The 21,353-nt window shown below is 31.7% G+C and overlaps 2 protein-coding genes across 2 annotated transcripts; one reads left to right on the top strand and one right to left on the bottom strand.

Annotated features, from left to right (window-relative positions):
* Positions 1 to 15,377: 15,377 nt before the first annotated feature.
* Positions 15,378 to 17,333, top strand: BP01DRAFT_308789 (PIN and XPG domain-containing protein; the record flags this gene model as incomplete). Its single annotated transcript, XM_025572357.1, has 2 exons — positions 15,378 to 15,640; positions 15,695 to 17,333. 2 exons carry the CDS (start codon positions 15,378 to 15,380, stop codon positions 17,331 to 17,333), a joined length of 1,902 nt encoding a protein of 633 aa, XP_025426215.1.
* On the bottom strand, positions 17,291 to 21,143 carry BP01DRAFT_361442 (rRNA-processing protein UTP21). The gene is made up of 5 exons (XM_025576154.1): positions 20,758 to 21,143; positions 19,173 to 20,678; positions 18,859 to 19,116; positions 18,158 to 18,796; positions 17,291 to 18,078 (listed from the first exon to the last, which is right to left on the bottom strand). Exons 1-5 carry the CDS (start codon positions 20,878 to 20,880, stop codon positions 17,488 to 17,490), a joined length of 3,117 nt encoding a protein of 1,038 aa, XP_025426214.1. The 5' UTR covers positions 20,881 to 21,143; the 3' UTR covers positions 17,291 to 17,487.
* Between the last annotated feature and the right edge of the window lie 210 nt (positions 21,144 to 21,353).

The following is a 21,353-nucleotide window of genomic DNA, read 5'->3' as shown; positions in this document are numbered from 1 at the left end:
CAACGGCCCTGCCAACGGCCCTGCCAACGGCCCTGCCAACGGCCCTGCCAACGGCCCTGCCAACGGCCCTGCCAACGGCCCTGCCAACGGCCCTGTAAGAAAGCCTGTGAGGCAGCCCACCCTTCCATATACCGAGCCGTAGCGAGGGTCCAAGGCTTGTATTATATAAAGAAGTTTATAGAATATAATTCTTAAGAAGTTTATTAACTTAATATACAGAACTATTAACTAGTAAGCTCTGCTTTATTAGGTAGTAAGCAAAGACTTACTTCTAATAAAGAATCCAGATAGGGCGGAACTTTACAAGTTCTGCTACCAGATGGCTTACTGGCTTCATTCAGCCTCTTACACCAGCCTCTATATTGAATAAACAACTTCCTCATTCATGTCACTTCTCGCATATAGCAATAAACCACAGAAAGCTAGTCTATTCTTTTCTGTAAACTTATATTTAGATTTATCTATATCATAATATATATAGTATATACTATAATCTTTAAACTTATGCTTAGAATAGACTATAGAAGAAGAAAAAGAAGAAAAGACTTTTATTTCAGAATCAATGTCTTAATATAGAGCTTAGCTCTAGATCTTAATTAATATCTAAGATCTTACTTACTCTTAGTGTATATAAAAGAATCCTCTATAAATGTAAGAAATAGTCTTTTAGCTATTTCTTATTTAAAGGCATATTTTCACTAGTATAATCCATCCATCCTGTAACATCTAGTATAGAGCTTGGATCTAAATACTAATTGGGTGCTAGTCTTAGTATATATTCAAAAGAATCCTTATTATGGTTTTGTGAGGATTCCTATAAGGGCTAAGAAGGTGAAATAGCGTGATGAACGAATAGCCTTGCGAGGCCAAAGGTGCCAGTTGATCGCCTTAAGGTATTGTTGCTAATCTGCCTAATCCATAAGTCACCTGCCCCCTAAATGGGAGGTCGTGACTTACTTGCTTAGCTATTATATAACTAGTATCTGAGGCCTATTATATAGATTTCCCTTCGCGACTACTTATAAAGATTAGAAGAGTTAATTTAGCTCTTATAACTATTCTTCTCTTCTTATAGAGAATATTACTTCTTATAATAGTATTATTAAAACCTCTTCTCTATAAATACTACTTATAGAAAACTAGAGTAGTAGAAAAAATAGCTTTACTTCTTCTTATCTTTATAGATAGTATATTATATTACCTATTCTCCTAGTATATAGTCTATTACTTACTAGTCTATTTCTTTTATAATACTCTAGGTCTATCTTCTCTCTATAATTAAGATAAGTCTTTTCTAGTAAATAGTATTAAATCTCTCTTAATTTATCTATTTAGATTATCTAATCTACTTTAAAGTTAAGACTAGTAGAGCTAACTTTATAGAATAAGAATCTTTTACTATATAAGAAGATTCTCTCTTCTTCTTACTAAGATCTTTTCTTTTCTAAGCTTTTTTTTCTCTTTCTCTTAATAAATCTTCTTATATATTACTCTCTCTTTAGTATTATAAGCTACTAATAGAGTACTCTTATAAGTATTAGTACTCTTATAAGTTTTAGTATTCTTTATAAATTTTAATAGTCTTATAAGCTCTAGTATTCTTATAAACTTTAATAGTCTTATAAGCTCTAGTATTCTTATGAATTTTAATAGTCTTATAAGCTTTAGTATTCTTATAAGCTTTAGTAGTCTTAACTAACTTGATTTTCTTTATTAACTTCTATAAATAATAAATCTCTTCTAATAAAATATATATATCTTTTTTTCTTCTCTTATAAAGATATTTCTAATATACTTTTATAGCTTCTTTCTGTAATTTATCTATCTCTACTATACCTGCAGCTACTTCTTCCCTAGTCTGGGTAGATGTTGCGATTCTTCTTTCAGGCTCAGCTAATAATGATTAGTGCTACGCGAGCTCCCCCCCCTCTACTGAGGGGGTTGAGGGACCCGCCCCCACCTCTGCGACCACCACTACCACTACTGTTGCTGCTGTGACTGCTACTACTACTGCTACTGCTGCTGCTACTACCACCACTGCTGCTGTGAGTACTACTGCCTCTGCTCCTGGGCCTGGTCCTGTGACTGCTGCTGCCACCACCCTCCCCTTGTATACTGCAACGTACGCGAGAGGAAACAGGGTGATGACTCTAATAATAATAAATATTATAGTAGTCTTTATAGCTTCTATTTCTCTGTTCTCTGGATCTCCTCTGCCTTCTATAAGTATACTTAGGGCTTAATAGGACCAGCCGGTACTCTATAAGTAGATTATTAATAAAGAGTAGAGTATCTTTCTCTTTATTAAGCTGTCTTCTATAGTCTAGTTTATAGATTATTTAGAGATAGTATCTACTATAATATCTAGTCTTCTTCTCTAAATAGATTTATAGTCCCTGTCAGGTTATAAGCAGGCCTGGATTTATAAGTCTATTATATAGTCTATATTATATATTAGATGGTTGAATCCCAGATAGCTAGCTGTCTAGACCCAGCTCTATAAGAGTATTCTTATATCTTAGGCTGGCCAGCAGTCTCTACCTAACTAGATATATAGATACTACTATAACCCCTCCTCTAGAAGAGTATTCTATAATTATATTAGTAGAGGAATTAGCTAGAAGTATAATAATTATTTATATATAAATAGTAAGTATTATTTTCTTATAGAATAGAACTATATCCCTATATATCCTGGCTTCTAGTCTATATAAGTAAGTACTACAACTTATATTAGGTATAGAAGATATATAATTATAGATAGTATATTATTTATATATAGTTATTAGCTTTTTCTTAATTATTAACTAAATTTTTTATATCTATAAGACTTGAATTTCTTATATATTTATAGATAATATAGATTTATTATAGATTTCTATATATTCTTATTATTATAGTAGTCTTTTTATTTTACTAATATCTTAGTAATTTCTTTATAGTATTATAAGACTATTAGTATCTCTAGATAGTACTTATAGTTCTTAGGACTCTTATTCTCTTATAAGAAATATTCTTATAAATCTATATCTTCTATAGTATAGTATTTATAGAGTAGTAAGATATAGAATATATTATATACTTACTAATTAGCTAATAGCTCTATATAGTAGGCTTACTTATCTATTCTTTCTACTATATAAAATAGCCCTTAGTAGTATTAGTCTAATTTCTTATATAGTCTTCTTTATAGTAGATTCTTTATAGATAATTATATCTTCTAGTCTATTATAAATATAATAGTTCTATAACTTCTATTATAGAAGTTCTTTTAGTACTTATAAGTCTACTCTAGATTTATAGCTATCTAATCTTTTACTTCTCTAATTTTATAGATATAGTCTATTAATCCCTAAGCTAGGTTATCTAGAATCTATAAATCTAGTATAATTATCTATAGATATTATATAGTTATTATAAAGAATAGAGAGTACTTAGTAGATATCTATAGAGAGTTATTATATATAAACTCCATAAGTAGTAATATCTCTATCTAATTATCTTACTTAAAGTTAATATAGTTTTATAGATACTATTCTAGTATACTATTTAATCTCTCTGTCTATCTATCTATTTATAGATAGTAGATAGTACTTAGTCTCTATTTAATTATAAGAATATAGATAAAATCTGACTAAAAGCTTCTTATAAAAACTAATTCTTAATTAATAATTATCTTTATAGATATACTATATAATCTAAAAATCTCTCTTAGAAAGAGTATTATAAGCTCTTTCTCTAAGAGTATTTTATAAATAAAAATAAAGTATATTATTTTATTAAAATAGTCTATTATAATTATAATACTATTATAAATCTTCTATAAGTTTATATTCTTATAGATACTTATAGATAGACTTATAATAAAGTCTATTATTACTTTATTCTATAGTCTTACTACTATAGATAGTAATTCTAGTAAATCCTATTACTTTCTATAAATTATCTATCTACTCTAATATACTCTATATATATAGTAGTACTCTTTTATAAAGCTAACTAATTCTAGTTAGTAAAATCTTTATAATATTAACTCTTATATTCTTATCTTTATAAAGTACTCTATAATAGAATTATTATATAATTTTATAAGAATTCTTAACTTTAATATATAATTTTCTAAGATATATAATTTTTTTATAAAGTATAGTAGATCTTATCTTATATTCTACTATAAGTAGTTCTTCTTCTATAGATATTCTTTTATTTTAAATTATCTATTCTTATAGTCTTTTTATTTTATCTAGAAGATCTCTCTTATAAGATTATCTATCTATAATAGTTCTGGTAGTTTCTATAGTAGATTAGTTAATGGATTCTTATAATATATACTTTCTTCTATAATTACTTTTACTATTCTTATATAGAACTCTAGCTATTCTAGATCTTTTATAGTATCTTATACTAATATTACTCTAATTCTTATATAGATAACTACTTCTCTTTCTAATTCTAAGAGATTATTTAACTATTATAGAATTACTTTTCTAAGTTTCTTATAGTTTTTCTCTATAATCTACTTATTATAATTAGATCTTTATAATAATATATTTATAAAGTTCTATAATCCTAATCTATACTTGAGAAAGAATTTAAATACTATAAAATATTAGATCTACTATATTTATCTTTATAATAACTCTTTATTTATTATAAAATACTAGAGACTTTTATAATTTATAATTATCTTTACTAGATATTCTATATTCTCTAGCTAGTATTACTACTTCTTAAATAATTCTATAATTATAAGAAGTTCTTAATTATAAATACTATAGTTCTACTCTATAGATATTATCTTCTATAAGTAGAATATTATTAATTTCTATTAGTTCTCTTAATTCTTCTATAATAGTATCCTACTAATTATAAAGACTAATATATTAGTTTTAATTTATAAGGATTTTTTTTTTTTAAAATATACTATTACTATATTCTCTATAAATACTTCTTTTAATTTTTAAAAGCTCTTATAAGCTTTTAAAGATAGAAAATTATATCTAGTTTTTTTTTTCTTCTCTTTATATAATATCTTTATTAGATTAATTATTAGTACTATAATTTATAAGTATTCTTTAATAAACTATCTATACTAATTTATAAATCTAATAAACTTTAGTATATTTTTTATATTCTATAGCTTAGACTAATTATAAATTATTATAATATACTTTAGTTCTATATAAATATCCTCTTAGCTAATTAGAAACTCTAGAAAATTAATTTCTATTATTATAAAGAAATACTTACTTAACTTTATATATAATTTTATCTCTTATAGAATATATAATATCTTATAGATTTATATCTTATATATTTCTAGATTCTATAAGTAAACTATAATATTATCTAGATAGATAATTATAAAATTATTAAGATATTCTATAAATAAGAAGTTTATAAAACTTTAGAACTCTATAGATATATTAGTTAGTCTAAATAGTATAACTAGATATTTAAATAGTCTATACTTTATATAGAATACTGTTTTCTACTTATACTCTTCTATAATTCTAATCTTATAGTAGACTTCGTGGAGATCTAACTATATAAATTAAAGAACTTCTATAAGTTAATTAATATATTTATTAATTTATAGTAGTAGATAGATATTCTTTACTATCTACTTATTTAACTTATAGTAGTTTATATATACTTATAGACTTCTATTCTTCTTCTCTATAAATAGGACTAGTATATCTACTAGTAATTTAGAATATTAAATCTATTCTTTTATAAGTATCTCTTATAGATAGTTCTATAGGATCTTTCTTTCTATAGATAATATCTTATATATCTACCTTGACTTTAACTAGAAATTCTTATAGAGATTAATCTCTAAGTCTATATTTAACTAGTATTCTAGTAGTATTATAGCTTTCTCTTCTATAAAGACTTTTTTAAACTTATAATACTACTCTAGTATTATCTAGTCTATAGTTCTACTATAAATCTTCTATATTATTACTAGATAGAGATTTATTTTATCTATATTCTACTATATAATTTCTACTACTATAACTTGTAGTATCTATAGTATACTATTATTATAGAAATATAGCTTATATTTATAGAATATAGTATATAGTTTCTACTACTTTAATTAAGATATTCTAAGAATAATCTCTTCTATCTTTAGTATTATAATAGTAAGACTTATCTATCTCTTATATTTATCTTATATATTCTTTAGCTTAATAATAAAAACTATAATCTCTTTAGACTATATTCTTCTATTACTAATATTATTTATAAGTATTTTTATAGATATTATTAGTTATTCTATTTGCTTTACTAGTATTATAGATACTAGATTAGTCTCTATACTACTATTTACTACTACTTTTCTATCTAGAAGATATTTCTTACTTTTATATATTATTAATTCTCTTCTTAGTTATAAGCTAGAATATATTATAAGTTCTATCTTTTTTAGGATTAGTATTATAACTTAGCTAGCTAGTTATCTTATAACTAGCTTCTATAATATATAATACTTTATAATATAGCTATTCTTTCTATAATTAAAGTAGATATATAATCCTAATAACTTATTTAATTCTTATAAGAACTAATTATTTAACTTAGATTCTAAGAATCTCTTCATGGTAGAAGTAGTATTATAGTCTAGTTTATAAATCTAATCTAATAAGAGTATTAATCTTTAGTTTTTATAATATAACTTATTCTTTTTAGATTTTTCTTTTAAGTAGTTTCTCTACTATTTATACTACTAGTTTAGTATTAACTATAATTATATAATAAGTATAATAAGGTCCTACTCTATTATAGAAAATATAGACTACTTATAGATCTTTTATAATATTATAGATTAGAATAAGTTAAAGAATAGGTATAGTTATAATATATTAAGATTTAGTATCTTATAATCTAACTTAGTCTTTATCTCTTTTTATCTCTATAAATAGATAAACTCTGGTTTCTCTTTATAAGATTTTATTTAAAGAATTTTTATTTAAGTCTTCTATTTATAGTTTGCGGAGTCTTCTAATTAGATTTCTAGGAATTTATAGAGATTTAACTAATCTCTTTTATAGTATAGCTTAGCTGTCTTACCCTTCTATAGATTATTTAGAGTATAGTCTAGATAGACTACTATAATATATATCTTCTAGTTCTTATCCTAGTTATTGGCCTCCGCGGTTGATTTCTGATATATAATAAATATATAGTAGGTAGTATAGTTATAGGTATTATATTAGTTCTTGTCTATAGATAGATTAATATATATATTAGTTCTCTTTATATCTGTAGTACTAGAATTAGAATTATCTAAGATTCTCTGTAAGTACTTCTTTATACTACTAATCCCCAGCTATTCTTATAGTTCTATAATCTATTTAAGTAAGTATAAATATTTATAGAGTTTCTGTTACGGGACGGATGGATCGTACTGATCAAAATATGCCTTTAAACAAGAAGAAATAGCTGAAGAGCTATTTCATCTATTCGTGCGAAATTCTTTTAGGTGTGTGCGAACTAAGCTAGTGCTAGTTTAGTGTATAGTATGCGAGGCCTCAGGCACTAACTAGTGCCTAAAGCTGAGCTCTATATTAGGGCCTTGATTCTATAATAGAAGCTCTTCTCTTCTTCCTTCTCTTTCTTCGTGGTTCGCATTTGTACGATCAGTAATATAGATTTAAGGTAACAGTTCTGTGATTTAGTTTCCTTTCTAGGCAGTATTATGGCTGGTTAGTAGACAGTATAAATATAGGCAGGGTCTATTTTATTTACTATTATTCCCTCTATTATATAATTCTTCTCAATCCAGTAAATCTAATAGTTCTCTAATAAATAGAACTTTCTTCGTACAGCTTGCATAACCGGTTCTGGGGGTATGGTTAGGCTTAGCCATTAGCTTTGTGTAGAATGCACAAAGTACTATATAAGAAGGCTATCTCCCCTCTAAGTCAGCTCTCTTTTTTTTTTTTTTTTTTTTTTTTTTTAAGTATCTCCTCTTCTCTCTTAGTTTATCTTTCTTCTACTTATATAATTTACTATTATTTCTTTCTTCTACTATATAATATCTCCTCTTTCTGATTCTAGAGCTAGTAAGTCTAACTAATTAGATAATTCTCTTAATTTTATTTATTATAATCTCTCTTAAACTTCTACTTCTACCTCTAATTATAATTTACTCTTTATTCCTATGTGCTATTCAACTACTTATAATACTTATACTAATAATCCTAAGTATTAGGTTACTATATAACTATTAGTATATAAAAATAAGACTTTGCTCTAACTTTATTATACTTAGGACTAGTAGTATATTTAGTACTTTTCCTATTATAAATTTAAGATAAGAGCTAATACTCTTACTATTACTTAGATAAGATAATCTAGTATTTCTATATAAAAAGCTAATATTATTAGATATATACTAGATACTTCTCTTATATTAATAATCTTCTAATTATATCTTATAGTTTAGTTATACTATATTACTATAAGTATAATAATTAAATAAAATTTTAATAGACTATTTAACTATCTAGATAGTAGAAAGGTACTTATACTGGGTATAAGTTTAAGAATTATAGTATTTACTATAAGTACTATAATCTGGACAAGTCTAAGTATAAGTCTATAGCTATTACTATTCTCTCTTATAATATTATTAAAGAGTTAACTAACTAAATATAGTATATAATAGAATTTAGTTTAGTAATAGTTGATTTCTTTTATTAGATTAAGCAAAGCTCTCTCTAATTAATTTAGAGAAATAAGAAGTCTTTTAATTCTCTTTCTTTTCTTCTTCTTTTCTTTTTATTTTTTTTTCTTTTAGATTATAGAATCAGAACTAAAGAAGAGTTATTAGTAAATACTAGTCTTTTTTTTTTTTTATTTATTATTATTTCTTTCTTTTCTCTTTTTTTTTGATTATTATTTATATAATATTAGTTAAAGTTTAGTAGGATCTGCAGCTGCCATCTTACAGCAGCTTCTGTATTATTAAGTACTAAGACTGGTTCTCAGGTTGGTTCTATATAGTCTTTCTATTTAACTAGATATTATAGTTGATTCTTTCAGCCTCTTATAATATTTTATTTATTAAGAATCTCTTTAACTTTATACTCTTCTTCTCTATTAATTATTATAGATAATAGTTATATATCTTCTTATAGCTGTAAGGGTAGTATATTATTAGCTATAGAGTAAAGTAGATTAATATAGAAAATAGAATAGATTTCTTTTAGAATATTAAATTATATAATATATAATTCTATTTTCTCTAAAATAGTATACTTTATATTCTTCCAGTCCAGCTTCTTACTTAGATGGTTTATTTAGATATTTTATAGATTTAGCTATACTTAGTCACTCTTCTGATATAAAGAAGTAGTTTAGTAGGATTTATTAGTCTATCTCTCTATAGTCTACTAAGTATAGGCAAGAGTGCCTTAGGCCTAGTCTAGAGTATTATATATCTTCTATACAATTATATCTCCTTGTTGGATAGGGCTAGAGGAGGCTATTTCCAGATCTATACTATATATAGTCTCTTAGTATATTATACTCAGCTTATACCTATGGTTTAAGAAAAATAGTAAGAACCCAGTAACTATACTTATACAGCTATTAATTACTAGTTTAGCTAAAGATAATAGTTTAATCTAGTTCTTCTAGTTATAATCTATATAAGCTCTTAGATAGACTTTAACTATACTATTTATATATTCTATTATTCTATTAGTTTGAGAATAATATACTATAGATAATTATCTATTAATTTCTAGTAAACTATATATTCTCTTCTATATTTAGCTAGTAAACTAGATATCTTAATCTAATACTAAGATTCTTAATAGTCTATATTATCTAAGAACTATTTTAAGTAGTACCTTAGCTATAGCTTTTATAGTAATCTTCTTTATTATATAGAGTATTATTCCTTTTATTAGCTTATCTATAACTATAAGGAGATTTATATATAATTTACTATTAAGTAAATTAGTAATAAAATCTATAGTTAACTCTTACTATAGTTAATCTGATATTAGTAGTAGCTTTAATAGTCTATACTTTAGTTCTCTCTATAGTTTTATATAACTATAAATATTACAGTTTTGGATATATCTTCTTATATCCTGGGATATATTAGGCCAGAAGTATACTCTACTAAGAAAAAGATAGGTCTATTCTTAGCCTAGATGCTCTATAGTCAGGGGGTTGTAATTACTTTAAATAAGTTCTATATAAAATAGTTTATAATTAGAGATCTATTATCTTTCTCTAAAGTATACCCAAGCCTCTTCTATTAAATATTTACTTAGAGAGATCTTTAACTTTAGCTAAGATAAGAATTTCTATATTTTCTCTTATATAAGCTTTACTAGAGTTTAATAGTCTATATCTACTATTAGAGTATAATTTTAACTACTTTTAGATTTATTCTCTGGCTCTAGTATCCCTGTTTTAATTTATAATATCTATTCTAAAGAGTCTCTATTCAACTCTATTCTATACTCTTATAGCTATACTAGGACTATAGTAAGTAGATAGATTCTAAGTTTTAGATTTTCTTCTAGTATTCTATTAAAGATCTGAATTATATAAAATAATACTCTAGGATCTTATTTACTGGGTATATTCTATTTCTAATATAATAGAGTATCTACTTATTTATTTTCTATTTCTTTCTAGTAAATCAGCTTAAAGTTAAATCTACTTAGAATTAGACTCTATTATATATATCTCTCTGTAAATTTATATAGCTTAAAGAAGTACTCTAGGTTCTTATAGTTAGTTATTACTATAAACTCTGATACTAAGTATAGCTTAGTATTCTAGGCTTCTAGATATTATATAACTACTAGTAGTTTCTTATTATATATCTTATAGTTATACTCAGCTGGGGTGTTTTACTTTAAGAAGTAGATATAGAAATATATATCTTTTTTCTTATCTATCTAAGAAAGAGTTTTCTCTATATTATAGTCTAATAAGTCTATTTCTACTACTATTATATATTTTAGATTAAAAGAATAGAGGACTAGTCTAGTTATAAATTTTCTTTTTAGAGTCTAAAAACTTATTTTATATTCTAAAGTCCAGATAAATAGTTAATCTTTTCTAATTAGATTAGTAAGAGGTTATATAATTATTAAAAATCTAGAAATAAACTTCTAGTAGAAGTTTATAAACTCTAGAAAACTTTATACTACTTTAACTAACTTTAGGCTCTTCTAGGAAGTAATTACTTTAATTTTTTTAGAGTCTATCTTAATCTCTTCTTCTACTTATATAATAAATCTAAGATAAAGGGTTTTCTTCTATTTAAACTTGTATTTCTTAATATTAAGGAATAGTTCTATTTTCTTTAGTTTTTATAGAATTTTCTATATATACTTATAGTACTTCTTAATATCTCTATTTATATAAATTAGTATATTATTGATATAAGCTAAGTAAAACTTATTAAGATATTTATATAGTACTTAGTTAATATATTTCTGAAAGATACTTAGTATATTTACTAGTCTAAAGGGGGTTATTAGCTATTTATATAATCTATATCTTATATAAAAGACTATTATCTATTCTTAACCCTTTATAATATAGATTTTATAAAAAATAGATAATATATTTAGTTTAGTAAACTATTTTATCTTTCTAATTTGGTTTAGTATTTTATAGATTAGAGATAGTAGATAGTAGTTCTTCTTAGTAATTATATTAAGTATTTAGTAGTCTATACAAAACCTCAGTCCTCCTTCTGGTTTCTATATAAATAGTACTGGGGCTGCTGCTAGTAAGTAGCTAATCTATATAAAGTTCTTTTCTAGTAGTTTAGTTAATTTAGACTATAGAACTATTAACTCTTCTTAAAATATATTATAGAGAAGATTCTATAGTACCTCTAGTTTCTTTCTATTCTATTATATAAGCTTAATCTTATAGTTAATACCCTTTTTTCTATATAGAGATAGTTTCTCTATATTCTCTAGCTAAAAGAGAGATAAGAAGACTTTATAATATTCTAAAAGTATTATATAAGAATTAATTATTTTCTTAACTTAAAGTATTTTCTAGATATCTACTAGTAAGACTATAAATACTTCTATATTTTTTTTAAATCTTTTTTATAAGTAGCTTCTAAGTCTTATTTTAGTAATTAGCTAGACTCTTAGCTTTATATACTATAGATATAGTAGATCTCTTAATCTTATTCTTATTATATATAGGAATAGTTTTTCTTATTCTAATTCTAAGACTCTATTATAGTGGGATAGCTAGCTTTTTCTTAGAATTAAATTATATCTAAGATTATTAGATATTATATAAAAGTATACTCCCTTCTCTATATAAGATCTAATATCTATTCTTACTTATATAATAGAGTAGATTAGTACTTTATTACTAGAGATCTCTTATATCAGTCTTGGGGTAATACTAGTAATTAATAGATTATTTACTTAGGTAAATATTTTACTTATAATACTATAGATTAGATACCCTAAGTTAATTAGTATATAAGTAGTTACTATAAGATCTAGAATTACTTCTATCAAAAAGAAGTATATAATTATATATTTTTTTTAAAACTTTTCTAATTCTTTCTAGTTCTATCTAGTGATTCTTATTTAGATATATAACTTTATACTAGATATTCTCTTTTCCTAAGTCTAAGTTCTTATCTGAGATATATTATTATTCTTATTTATAAAGTATAGATATAATAGTAGCTATACTAGTTAATTATATAGTAGACTTAAAAGAATATTAATAGATAAGGTATCTTTCTATCTATATTAAAGACAGTACTCTACTTTATATCTTTTTTATATTTTACTAGGTGTTACCTATTGGGCTTGTTTCTAGTAACTATTACTAGTTATATAGTAATTATGTTTTTCTTACTATATAGCAGCTACCTGAGTAGATTCCTACTCTATTAGTTTAGAACTTAGTTTTTAGTATACTGGTATAGTCTTAGTATAACTTTCTTTAGATAGAAAGGATACTCTATTTAGATTATAATTTATATAGTATAGTTGATTATAGTAGTCTTTATATATAGGCTCTTAGGAAATCCTAACTAGTCTCTTAATAAGTCTCTAGTTTATAATAGTATCTAGTATAGTCTTCTTTTACTTATCTAACTAGCTATATTCTTCTGCCTGTAGTAGGACTTTATTAAAGTTATTTAGAAATTCTTTTAGTTCTATTTTTTTTTATTTTATAGTATTTACTCTATTAAGAGCTTTTTATTATATATTAGAATCTTTAAAGATCTTATCTATTACTAATATTAGATCTTTAAGTTATACTATTTTAGTATTCTAGGATTTAATCTAAGAAAGTATCTATTATACTACTTGTCTATATAGTTAACTATAGATATAGAAGACTTATTCTAGTCTAGTAGAATAATAGTTTCTATTAATTATAAGTTTTATATATATATTTAATTTAAATAGTTTATAATTATACTTATCTTCTCCGCTGAACAGTTCTATATTAGGGTGCCAAGGGCGAGGCCTGAAATATAGTTTATATAGTTATAATAAGAAGTTCCCTTCTTATTTACTATTAATAGTAGAAGTTGTACTATAGCTCTGTAATTTATTTATTTATTCTTTAAAGACTATTTTCTATTTTACTATTTCTATACAGAGATTAATCAGCTCCTGTAGGAGAAGCTGTATATTATTAAGAGTAGATATAGATACTATAGTCAGCTATAGTTCTTCTAGATCTATTTATTCTATTATTCCAGTAGTTCTTTTCTATATTCTTATATTGATTATATACCTAGTTAGACTCCGCCTAGGACTTTTAATAAGCTATTTCTAATATTATAGGATGGATGGATTGTACTAATCAAAATATACCTTTAAATAAGAAGAAATAGCTGAAGAGCTATTTTATCTGTTTGTGCGAAATTCTTTTAGGTGTATGCGAACTAAGCTAGCGCTAGTTTAGTGTATAGTATGCGAGGCCTCAGGCACCAACTGGTGCCTGAAGCTGAGCTCTATATCAGGGCCTTGGTCCCATAACAGTTTCTAGATTAGGATTTATACTTTTCTTTTAATTATAGAGGATTTATCTTCTATAATTAATATATAGTTCTTTATAAGTAGTTTAGAGGGATTACCCCTAGTTTAGCTTTATATTCTATATCCAGCTATTACTTACTAAGCTATTTCACAGAGTATTAAGTAATAAGATTATAAGAGCTAAGAAGATGAAATAGTATAATAAATAAATAGTCTTACAAGACTAAAGGTGCCAGTTGATTGTCTTAAGATATTATTACTAGTCTATCTAATCTACAAGTTACTCACCCCCTAAATAGGAGATCGCGACTCACTTGCTTAGCTATTATATAACTAGTGTCTGAGGCCTACTATATAGATTTCCCTTCACAACTACTCGCAAAGGTTGGAAGGGTTGATTTAGCCCTTACAATTCCATTCTTATTCCGATGATCATGATGTTGTTGATGTTGAAGACGGAAGTCGACCCCGTCGAAAGGATGCCCGAAGGCGGATACTAAGGGCAGAATTCATCATGGCCGGAATTCACCATGGTCGAACCCCGAAGCCACCACAATCCTATATAAATATAAGAAATAGTGTTTTAGCTATTTCTTCTTGCTTAAAGAATGTTTTAATTAGTATAATCTATCTATCCTGTAACAGAGATATATATTATATTCTAGATAAACCGGAGAAAGCACTATATATTATAGAATAGATGATTTTGTGAATAAGTAGATTAGTTGATTGGTTGAGGAAGACGAAAGTATAAAATATTGGGAAGCCAAAGTTCTGCTGCTGGAGGCGGTCAGGAAGGCGGCCACAGACGGGACAGCAGAATATTGTCATATATTGTTAAGGATAAAGTAGATCGGTTAGGTATAGAATAGTAGTAGTCCCTATTCTTAAGACTTATCCTTGCTCCTTGGAAGGAATCACAAGGCTCTAGATTAAGTATAGAAGAGATTTCAAGTCATTGATGTCATGACATTGCATGAAGGATACATGGGTGAACTGACGGCAAGCTGACATGGTCACGGGGATTATCATGACATATATGATATACACCACAGGAAATCTATTATTGTTCTTATTTTCAATTAAGAAAATCAATAATTTTTGAACTAGATAAAATTCTATAATCTATGATTTTTTCAACTACTCTATTTTATATATTTATTATTAATTTTATTAATAGATTGTTTTATTTAAGTGTCTTTCTGTCTATATTATAAAAAAGATTAATATAACTAAAGGGGGATGCTGCAACCCTATCAATTAATCAAGACAATCATCATCGCCCATTTCTGCTTCTCACACAAGAAATATCACCCACTTTTATCTATATGTTGTCAACTCCAGCCCCTGAACATGGGTATCCTACGACTTAAATATCACCTAGATCCCTACCTCGAGAGAGTCTCTTTGCAAAATGAGAACCGACCAGCCCAAGGCTTGCCCAACGTGCAATCTGTGGTGATCGATGGGCCTAGCCTTGTCTACCATATTCACCATCGCCTGCTATCATGGTCTCATCCCGAGCTACGCTATCCTGATGTGCAGCCAACCTGCGATGAAGTGAGCCATGGGGTCATGACTTTCCTCCTAAATCTGGCCTTCCTAGGCGTGAAGATGTATAGCATGCGCGACAGGGTCCTGTTGAAATTGTCCAGCTGATTGTATGTTAGAGAAAAAATATGCTTCGATGGAGCTTTACCTCCATCAAAACAGACGACACGCCTTGCTCGTCTGGAAAAGTCAAGAAGAAGACTCGGGTCATTTCGGACTAGCCAGCTAGGTTGTTCGCTCGCATCTTCCATGTCGGCAAAGGTGAGATTTGAATCATTCGAGAATATTTTGCAAAGCAGGAGTCTTCCCCCCAATTTCACACTGGTGCCTGAGAACCCGTTCATAGTCCCAACAGTTTACGAAGATCTTCGACAGCGTTGGACCAAGGAGAAGATTCTCCAGACTGTTCCGGTGCCCTCATGGATGAGCATGGTCGCTGATCGTCTTGAATTCGTTTCCTGGGCCGATATCACCATAATGGTCCCCGGGGAGGCGGACTGCTACTGTGCTTATGTGGCAAAGCAAACTGGCTGTTCGATTCTTACGAGTGATTCCGACCTCCTTCTCTATGATATTGGCTCGTCAGGGTCTATTGTCTTTCTCAATTCCATCAATTGTGAGCGCACAGAATCAGAAAGCCGGACAACAGCGCAGAGATTGTGTCCGATGACCGTTGCCAAGCAGCTGGGGTTGTCAACACTGTTACCACTGGCATTCGAACTGAATTTGAGACCACGAGCTGGCCTGAATGAGCTTATTCGGCGGTCAAAGGTGATTGACAAGGCAAACGACCCAGCCTCTGACTTTTCCCACTTTACGAGAGAGTACCTAATCTCGCCGAATATCCGCATTGATCAAGTTGAACAGCAGTATCCTCAATCACTCGATACCAGGGTGTCAGAGGTTGTCTCTCAGTATATATTACGGGAGACATATCTACACAAACGGTCCCTGAACATGTATCTCGTGATGCTGAACGAGGATCCCAAGAGGCAGTGTGCTTGGATGCAAGGACGTCTTTTCAGGGCCATGGGCTATTCCTTTTTCAACCTAACACAAGCCCCACACAAAAGGCACGACTTTATTATTGAACACATCAGGCGAGGCGATAGAATAACGGCCGACCTGATCACCCTTAAAAACCGACCATGGGTACGATCAGAAATGCAATCCTTGCTTAATCAGCTGGACGTGGTCCGATTGAAGACAGGCATGGAGATTGATTGCCCGCTCTACTGGAGAACTTTCGCACTCTACACTATACTTGGAACGCAGACAGGAATCCAAAATCTTAAGCCCGCCCAGTTGGAGCAGTTCTTAACATGTGGCTATATGGACAATATGTTGAACTGGGAAGATGTCCACACTTCGGCTCAGATGCAATCTGTGCTTTATTCCTTGAGAATTCTTAAACAACTGATTGAAATATCAGAGACTCCTGACAAGGAGACGACACAGATATGTGCCTTTCTAGCTCACCTCCCATCGTTACATGTTTTGACGAGATCAACACACGAGATGAGGGCAGAGTATGCAATGAGTATCTCTGCTAAGAACGTTATTGAACGATCTGTATTGTTTTTATGGAATAATAGCAATGACGAAGCTGAAGACATAGAGGAGCCGCAGATGATGTCTGATAACACGCAATCCCAGAGATTTGAGGATCGAGGAGCCACTCATCGCCAGCGAATGCCAATAAAACGCAAGCGACGGGAAAACTCTTACAATATTTTTGAGATTCTATCACAGCAATGACTCAATACGGAACTTGGCGCCGAGATTCTATTTTCCACCATTTTGTCCACGCAATTAATGCGAACGATAATGCAGATTACAAGAAATGTAGTAGAAGCACGTATAAAAATTTATATTCCATGCTTGCGGATTCCAGGACCAGACGTGGGCGATATCAACGAGTGGACCTCATGAAACCCACCACTCCCCGACAGTATCCTACCAACTCAGCCAAGCGCTGAGCCTCACGCCGTTGCGCTCGGCTCCAGACAAGAAGAGCCCGTCTCAAGGGGTCACTGTCGTCACCATCATCGCCGTCGGATTTGGAACAATCAGCCACAGAATCTGCGTGGACCCTCAGAAAAACAGCCATCCAGGCATTCACAAGCTCGAAGTCTCTCCTCTGATTGAGACGATACGTGAGCGCCACCACAAAGATTGATAGTTCAGAGCGACCAGCCTGTCTTTGGGGACCCAATGACCTGATTTCAAGATCTGCTTTCGCTGGGGCCAGAGACTTGAGATGTTCAATGAAAGGATCGAAATCATTTGAGACGTGACCAGCTTGCAGGAGGTTGGTAAACTTAGAGCTTGTGATACCGCTTTCCCCACTACGCTGTATCTTGGAAATCCTCGAGCGTTCAGCGACTGTCACTTCTGATTTTCTTGTGGTGTCGGTTGCCGCTGTGCTCGACTCAAAATGACTCGGCAGAAAGAAAGGTGCCTTCACAGGGGCTTTTGGAGCCTCCTTCGGTTTGTTCCGCTCCTGTTGCACAATCAGCATGGCAACGAATAAAACGAGAACATTTCCCAGGTATTCTGACGGGCAACTCCGTATGACGTACCTTGATTAAATTCAGGTGAAGGAAAGTCTGCCACTTGCTTTTGGGAACGACACTTAGTGTTACCATGTTGCCACTGAGCTGGTCAACGGTAGGCAATGGGCCATCTCCTTCGACTTGCTCTTTCTCTTCACAAAATGCAGCATCGATCACACCCGATCCAAACTCTATAGAAGATGCTGGGATACCAACACTTCCGATTCTGCGATCGTCCACGCTCTGGGTAGAAATAGGCACAAACAGGCTTCTGTTAGACCAGAGAGTGATCCCTAACCCATCTGCGTGCGCAGTTGCCAAAAATTCGCCCGTAGATGACATGGCGACCGAGGTACAAGTGCTAGAAACGTGGAAAACATCAATAAGGTGCCCTGTTGGCAAGTCCCAGACTCGAATTGTCGAGTCCATTGACGCAGCAATAATCCAGCGCCCATCATTTGAAAATGAGAAGTCATTGATTTGGCCTACACACCCCCAAAATTCCCGAATGACTTTCCTAGTTTCCACGTCGACAATGCGAATGGAAAGATCGTCACAGCCAAGCGCAACGAGCTCGTTTGTACGACTGTAGCGGAGCCCGTTGATCGCTGTCATCGGATACCAATCAAGCTCATCAACCAAGGAACCCAGAACAAGATCCCAGAACTGTACACAGAGATTAATGTGGTGAGCCGCTGAACGATCGCTGGAATCATATGTTGACATACTTTGACTTTCCCATCGAGGCCACAACTCACAACATAACGGTTCAGACTGTCGATTACCAAGCCAGTGACCGCCTTAGAATGCTTCAGAGACATGCCAGAGCGCACATGGGAAGCCGCAAGCTTGTCTTTGGATTTGCCGCTCAAATCTTGGACCGGGAAACTTTGCCGATGAGCTCCAGATTGCAGGTTGAACATGTTTATGCTGCCCCCCGCGGAGCCAATCACTGCGAATGTTCCACACTTCGATATAGCAACGCTCTTGGTATACTGATTAGACCAATAATGTTAGGGCATGTGAGCCTGATTAGACTTACCTTGACCTCACTGCCATCACCGGTTTCTAACGCCCAACGCCCGGCTCTTTTTCTGCCCCAAAACCATGTTCGTGCATATTTGTCTCCGCGGTGACCGGTTACTATACTTTCCCAACCAGTTTTGCTGGATTCATCTGTCCTTGATATCTTTGGATTGGCCCAAATGGGACCGGACGTCGTCGTGCCCATCCCACCATCTCGATTGAGAGAGCACGCAATACAAGTTATTTCTGCTGCCCTAAACTCATGCTCAGAAACGCCAGTCGGAAAATCCCTTGTCGTGTTCGAAGCTGTTTTCTTCTTCGTTTTGTGCTCGACAGCACCCTGAGAGATTTCCGCATTCTGACTATCCTTGCGTGCACTAAAGCTCCAGAAGCTTCGGTCTTTGCTTGCGCTAAGCAACCACTTGCCCGCAAGCTCTGATCCATCAGAGGCAGCTGGTAGGAATTCAACAGCGGTGATTGGGGCCGAATGTCCACTCCGGAAGTGAAGAAGCCTAGGAACACTTGAAAATGGATTGTGGTCAAAGATCCACGTTTTCAGAGAATTATCGCCTCCAGACGAGATTAAAACAGGCTGACCTTCCAAGAACTGAACATGACTCACGCCGGAGCTTGGATCGTTACCGGAGATCCCGTGTGCCTGGCGGAGAACACCGGAAATTCTGCCGCCATTGTTCAAATCCCACAATGTGATGTCTCCACTCTCCAAGCAAGCAGATGCCATGACGCCTGGTGCTCGACCATCTTCGCCCGCACCTAGCCCATCCGTTCGAAATGTGAGAGAAGTGATTACCGGCAATCGCGAGCTCTTGCTTCGTAATGACAGGACCACTTGGCCTGTCTGCACGTCACATACAGAGACCTGACCACTCTTGTATGCAATGGCAATCATAGACAGGGCTGGGGTTGCCTGCAGAGCAGTTACAGCTCCAGCAGACGAGGAGGCTGGTAATATCGTGTGGATCAATTTTCCTGACTTGACATTCCAAATATCAACCTTTCCATCGCACCTTCCAGCGAAAATTTTGTTTAGGTACGTCGGCATATTGCAAATTTGCCCGGTATAAACTTGCTCAGTCGAAAGGTCCTTGGTGTGTTGTGGGAAAAGGGTTATGTGGTGCTGGTACGATGCATTTTTCCACACAGATATGCATCTGCTGTTAATCCCAATTACCCACGATCCGAAGACCAGCAGCCGGTCGATGGGCTCAGTGAGCTCTGACGGCAGCTGCAGCGATGCAACCTTTGCGCCACGCTTAAAGACCCATATTCCCCCCGGAGATCCAGGTCGGACGTTTCCCCATGCCGCAAAAACCCTATCTTGCCAGGCAAATGTTGCAGTTATGATGTCAGGAGTTTGTGGTCTACTCACAAAGACCAGACTAAGTCCCCGTCGTAGGTCGTAAGTCTGTAGGCTGCGCCCTACAGACGTAGTGATCTGGTAGGTAGACTTTCCCAACCGAACGTAAGTGAGCGGAATTTTGGTCGTTACTAATCCTAGTGTCTACCTGCTATCAGTGATTGTCTTTCGAAAGAGGAATGGGAGTTTCGCGAAAGCATGTTAAGCTCAGTCTGTGTCTTACCCGATATGGTGAAAATATTTTCGAACCCGGCGATTGAACATGTTGCTGGCTCTGCAGACTAGTCACTCGCTTTTGCCTTTTCGCAGATGGCAAGTCAAAATCGTCGTCCTTAGTTTTCGACATGGTTTGAAAGCCTTCAGAATAGAGTCATGTCTGTCTTGACGCGCCTTTTTTTTTTTTGGCGAAGATACAGAGTACTGCTGATTAAAACTCAGTCAAATCTAATCGCCGCGGCCGGAAATACTGTATAACCGCGCCAATTGGATTTCCCCCTCTCTCACTTGGAATAGCGGCTAGTTACCAAGAACATGGAAGTCTGTTAACTAAGTTATTAAGATTATCAGGTTGTTCATAGCAAAGTATCCTAGATGGATACCGTTACTTTTCCGTGGCGTCTCCGAGGATGGAAGTTGCAGATTTACCTCGTTGCCTTTCTTAACTACTGAGTATGATTACTTGAGCTAGGCTTTAGTCCGATAAGCTAGGGGCTAGGGGATATGTACTCCGTGCTTATCTGCCACTTGTAACATAATCAGACACTGAACCGCTGTGGTCTGCTGCGGCCTTGCTGGCTACCTTGCTGGATGCTTTATAAA

The sequence above is a fragment of the Aspergillus saccharolyticus genome (assembly GCF_003184585.1).
Source record: "Aspergillus saccharolyticus JOP 1030-1 unplaced genomic scaffold BP01scaffold_76, whole genome shotgun sequence".
NCBI classification, from domain to species: domain Eukaryota; kingdom Fungi; phylum Ascomycota; class Eurotiomycetes; order Eurotiales; family Aspergillaceae; genus Aspergillus; species Aspergillus saccharolyticus.
This window is presented reverse-complemented; position numbering and strand designations above follow the sequence as displayed.